The 5,909-nt window shown below is 41.4% G+C and overlaps 1 protein-coding gene across 1 annotated transcript in view; it reads left to right on the forward strand.

Annotated features, from left to right (window-relative positions):
- Positions 1 to 326: 326 nt before the first annotated feature.
- CCDC6 (coiled-coil domain containing 6) overlaps positions 327 to 5,909 on the forward strand; it is a 50,222-nt gene continuing 44,639 nt past the window's right edge. Inside the window, exon 1 of the mRNA XM_031060711.1 lies at positions 327 to 380. Within this exon, the coding sequence (XP_030916571.1) occupies positions 366 to 380 (15 nt within the window). The 5' untranslated portion in view covers positions 327 to 365. The remainder of the gene's footprint in view (positions 381 to 5,909) is intronic.

Genomic DNA, 5,909 nt, shown 5'->3' on the forward strand with positions numbered 1-5,909 from the left:
GGGGCCGGGCAGGGGAAGCGCGATGCTCTCCGTTCCCCTGAAGTTTCTCAAAGTAGAAATTTCCTTGGAGTTTAAGTAATCTGCGGAGATTACGGATTATCTCTTCGGTCGTCGCCTCTTCGGCCACTGTGCAGAGCGGCGAGCTGCAGGAATAGCGTCTTCCTCATGAGGAAGTGTCTGGTTTGTTTGTAATGTTTTGTTAACTGCTGTATTTCAAGGTATTTGAAAACTCATTTAAATAAGACTCTTAAAAATAGTTGCTCCTTGGAGTTTAAGTAATCTGCGGAGATTACGGATTATCTCTTCGGTCGTCGCCTCTTCGGCCACTGTGCAGAGCGGCGAGCTGCAGGAATAGCGTCTTCCTCATGAGGAAGTGTCTGGTTTGTTTGTAATGTTTTGTTAACTGCTGTATTTCAAGGTATTTGAAAACTCATTTAAATAAGACTCTTAAAAATAGTTGCGAGTAGATCAGCACTCTGTCCCGGCAAGAGCTCAGCTCCTGGTTTATGAGCACTGTGAGGATAACTTGGAGTTTAACACCATTTGCTGTGATGCTGTTAGGCAAGAATCCTCAGAAAAGTGCATATCAAAATACTACAAAAATATTGTTCTGTTCTTCTGTATGAGCTTGGGAGTTAGGAGTTTAAATTATAGGAGTTTTTGCTAATTCGGTGGCTAAAGGGATTATTTAGGTGTTGTTGGTCATGGCCTGCATGCAGAGTGGGTAACTTGCCAAAGGACCTCTTAAAGGTAACTCTGATACTGTCCCGAACATCCTTGCCAGTCCAGGTGGAGATGTTTTAGGAGAGACCAATCCCACCTGTGTGTGGGCACTCTCATCTCGTCTGATTTTTCACAAGGGGTACTTTGCTCTTAGCATAGTGTCTGTTTTATTGATACTCAGCTTTTCCATTGTCAATCCATCTAGCCAAGAAATGGAGCTTGCCTAGGCATACCTCTCATCTGCTCCTAGTAGTAAGCATTCAGCGTCTAGCAGGATGTGGGCCGGAAGAGTGCATGAAATACAATACAGAAGTAATTTATTCAAGGATGACAAATATAGTGCTAGTCGGGGAAATGTGTGCTTTGTTAATACTTTACGAGAAGAGAATGTGCCTTAATTAGGTAGCGTCAGAGTGCCTTCTAATGTTGAAAGGGGCTAAGGCGCCTTGTCAGTCAGACATTTTCTCTCTGCCTGTTAGAAAGGCACAGCGTCTTTCTGAACCCCTGCTAGGTGTATTGTTTGTAAACAACTTGGAAAAAATGCTTGTGTGCATTACAGTTCTGGCAGTGTCTCTAGGAACTGATCAGCTTACATTTTCATCAGATTTTAATTTATAAAAAGGAGGTATTTTCCTTAAATCTGAAACTGCCTGTTTTTGACATCTTGGATAAAGAGAGGAGAGGTGTTAGACTTTAAGGGCAACCTGTAGGCTGTCTGGAAAACCGACATCTTTAGCTGATGCTGTGGCTTTGGTATGCTAAACTGTGTGCACAACTGAGTAAACCACTTCTAATTCAGCAAGCAGTGAAAAAATGAATGCAAAACATAACTTTTTTTCAGGCCAGTGAGACCTTGTGCTGTGATTTACATAGTCCATAATGTAAACACATTTGCAGTCAGAATACTTTGTGGTGTGGCTCTAGTATGCAGCTGACTGGAGATAAGCTTTACTGGAGTGTTGAAATATGTGTCATTCACATGTCAGAGGAATAGAAAATGTTCTGATTGTCTCCACTGTGATTCTAAACCTTTGTCAGTTTGCTCCTCCACCCTCCAGCTCCTCGCAGCGTTGCTGTGCTGACAGACGGGCGCTTTGTACGTTTCCTGTTGCGGGCATTGTAATGACACAAATCAGCTTTGATTTTTATCAAGAGTTGAGGACAAGCTGTGAAGCACAAATGGACCTGACAGGTAGCCAAAATAGCAGGTGAATGACGAAACCTGTGTGCTGTAGGTGAAGGTGGCTCCTTGAACTGCACAGCTCTTCATCTGCAAACCTTTCACTGATCCCGTTTGAGGTTTTTAGTGCAAGGCCACAGAGACTCTTTGCTTTCTGCAGCTCCCACCATTGTCTCTAATGATTTTGAAAATTTTCTCTTTAAAGTTTGCCAGTGATGGTCTTCTTCCTACCTCTTGTGTCCATGCTGGTGTAAGTGTTAATATGGCATCTCTTTGTGCTTGCAGTATTGTTGGTGTCAGCGTGGATATAGTCAGTTTAGGAATTACCTAGATTGCTTGCCACGTAGGATCTTATTAGTTGTATTTGTAGTTCACCCTTGTGTCATAGGGTTGAAAATAAAGTGTTAATTAAGCACAGGAGACCTACATTAAGTAGTTGCCCTTGGAAAACTGACTGAGAAAGGTGTTGGCTTGGCAGGCTTGTGTGCTCACTGACTTCATATGTACTCCCATCTAAAACATGTGAAAACAAATGCTGCTTTCAAGCTGAAATTGGTGAAGCCAGCTTGGACTAAGCGTACGCCCAAAAATATGTGCGAGCTGTACTGCTTCCAGTAGCCTGAAATGCAAATGAAGTTTTGCTGCTGTTCATGTGCAAGACTGTGACTGTAAGTAAATATATGTGATAACTTTATCTCACCTGCTATTATTGGTAACAAACGGTGAGAGAGGGAGAAAGCTGGGGGTATTTCAAGTGTTCTCTGGCAGTGCATTACATCAGAAGGTGCAGTTTCAGATCAGATATTAAGGAGAAATTACTAAGATCACTCGAGCCATTTGCAGAGGGTTCATTTATATGTATTTAGCAATCTCAATTGTATGATCTCATGGTGTATTTCTGCAAGGTCTTTTTTAGGAAATGGAACGGCTGGTGCCTAGGTTGGGAAGAAACAGGCGCCTGAAGATCTGAGATGGTGTGTGTTTGGGATGAGAAGCAGTGAGTGTTGGTTATAGTGTGCACTACCAGAAGTAGATTTCCTGTGCAAATTTCCCGAGTTCTTTGGTGAAAAAGGTCTGCCAAGGAGATGTCATATTTAATGGGCTAAGCCTGGGACAGCACAACTTCTCTAGTTTAATAGTACCTTCAGACCTGGGTGGTGGGGTGACTACCTTTCAAAAGAAGGAGTCGCTGCATGTAACAAAAGCTGAAATACTTCAGTTGGGTGTAGGTATGTATTGGTCAGGAAGTTTCTTTTGAAGTTGGTAGAATTTGGATTTTTAGCTCCTTTTTTTCTGCTCTTCACTATTAAATGTAACCAAGTCATCCTATTTCAGTGAAAGCCATGTAACCTTTAGCTGATACTTCGAAGCATTTTGGTTTTCTTTCTTATTGCTTTGAACTGGCAGGCCTCATATGAAGGGAATGCTTCTAAGAACAAGAGGAGTTTTAGTCCCTGGCTGCTACAAACTTTCTCTAGAATGTTAGATTTGGTAATTTATCTCATGTAAATTGACCTGCTATACTGAGACATTTTCTGTGGAGTTAGAAAATTAAAATATAATAAGCCTTATTCTGTTACTTGGTTTTTTAACTGAGGGGTAGATAAAGTATTTGAGAAGCATTAATTTAAAAATGTTCCCACTCCAAAATGCCTGATGTAGCAGCTTTAATGCAGTCTAACATTTTACAAGAACATCTCTCTTTAATTTTCCCCGATTTTGCTTTGTAGGGACGAGAATTATCCTAGAAATCCCGATTTGTGGTGCTGTGTGGATCCCCAGCAGGATCATCAATTCAGATGAGCCAGTCTGATCCGAAGTGCTGATGGCATATGCTGGCTTTTGTGAGCTTGCCACGAGTTCTCACTGTCTGTAGTGCCTGCTTGCAGCACTTGCTGCCAGGGAACGCTGGGACACGGGACTGCTGCAGGTTGTGAGTGGCAGTATTTTACTGTGAGACCTCTGCTGCCCTTGTTTCTGTAGCTAAACTTGAGCTGTGCACCTTGGCTCCCAGCTTAACTCTTCTCATTCCTGGAGTGCTGGCAGAGGGCAGTTGCATTTCCTGGCTTTTTGGCCTCCTCTGCCATTCTGCAGAGCTGTGTGAACAGCCTCCCACCTGTTGAGAGGAACAATAGAAAAAAAAGCCTTACTCAGCTCCTATTTCCTCACCCCCTACTTAAATCCTGAACAAAGTTGTTGCTTTCAATAAGAGCCATCTCCTGAAAGCAAACAGGCTTTCTGATCAGAAAAATCCTGTGTGCTATTGTGACCTGTTAGAGTTTTCCCAATGGCAAACAGATTTCGATGCTGGAAATAATTACAATTTTGCGTTTTGTTCTCAATGAAGTGTGCAGAGGGATCTGTGTGTTGCATGAGCTCTGCTGTTGTGGGTCTTCATGGAAAATGTCAGCCTAGACAGATAGTTTGGGGAAGTGAATGGGTGTGCTGTTTTGTCAAAAATCTCCTGCAAAAATGCTTTTTTCTTTTCTGGAGTATGCACCAGAATTTCAAGGCAGAGCACCTGTTCCAGTACAGAATGTATCTGTTAATAGTAGAAGAAAAAGGGCAGGACAGTCTATCTGAACTGAAATAGGAACCTTTACAAGGTGCTGATAAGGCCATGAAATCAATTTGTGGCAGAGAGGGGTAAAAAGCAAACCAAGAAAGCAAAAATATTTTTACAGAATGTATCTGTGAATCTGTTATTTACTCTTGATTTTAAAGTAGGTCTTGCTTGTGTGAAAAATACTCTCAGTTCTGTGATGTCTTTTGTAGGTGTAAGAAACCTGCTTGGGGCTTTTGTATCCTGCTGTGTCATTTATCGCTCCAGTTTGTAGCTGGACTAAGCTGAAAATAGCTCAAAAATAACTTATTTTAGAAATGCTTTGCTTACCTGCTTTTGCTAAGATTAGCAAATCCACCCACCGTGAAGTTCCATCCAAAATTTTTCAGGCATGTTTTTTCCAATTGCAGGCATGTAGGAAATGACTGTCTGGTATTTCAGTTTTGCATTACCTTCTGATTCTCAAGAAGGTTCTGTTGAACTTCTACAAATGTCTGTAAAGGAAAAAGAAAGTTTAGTAATGCCCTTTGGTGTTACCTGCCTTGGGCTAGCATGGTCAGAACACTGCTGCTTTTGCTGCATGGCTGGTGAGCCAGTAGTAGGAAGGTGTAATAGCATCTGCTTCCCTTTACACACAGCCACTGGCATATCCAATTCCCAGACAAAAACATCACCCATGTGCTGTTAACAGAATGTCACTGGAGTGTGTTGTAGGCCTTCCTGAATGCTGTTTAAAATACAAACAAAAACCACAGAAAAAGTCAATGTTTCTGAACTTAATTCAAATATTAATCAACAGGAATGCTTGTACTTTAAGGGAGTTTAAGGCTTCAGCGGTTTATGTAATCATCTGCTTTAATTTTTGTCACATGGTTTTGTGAATTTTTTCCACACTCAACCTTGTAACTAACCTTGTAATGTGTCTTTGAGAAGGGTATCCAGTTTTAATTTGAAGACTTGAAGAATCACTGTGCTTGGAAAGGCTTTGATGTCCGGCCTCCTGTTCTTCCCATCAATTTCATCAAGGCTGAGCTGTTGGTTCCTGCTGTGCCTTTTGGCTAGGTTAATGAGTATTCTGAATCCTCTGCTTCCTCCTCATGAAGATACAGACTGTAACAAGCAACTTTACTTTACATTGACAAACTAAACTAAGCTCTCAGGCTCTGAGATGCTTGAAATCCAAAGTGTTGAATTATATACGATGCACTGGTCTAGTCTAAACATCCTTTCCTGCTTCAAATTTCCACAAATGTTTCTGATAGCTTAATTTGGAACTTATTTTATTTTTTTTTTCATCCAGTGTGGTCATTTGTCTTTAATGAGCTTGCTGCTCTGTGCTTTGGCTGTTTTGGCAGAAACCTGTGCTTTGTTCTGGTCTGATTTGTACTGCTGGGTTGTCCAGTAGCACTTGATTTAGAGCAGAGAATTAATTAATTGTGTAGG

This window comes from Geospiza fortis, unplaced genomic scaffold, assembly GCF_000277835.1.
Source record: "Geospiza fortis unplaced genomic scaffold, GeoFor_1.0 scaffold92, whole genome shotgun sequence".
Classification (NCBI taxonomy): domain Eukaryota; kingdom Metazoa; phylum Chordata; class Aves; order Passeriformes; family Thraupidae; genus Geospiza; species Geospiza fortis.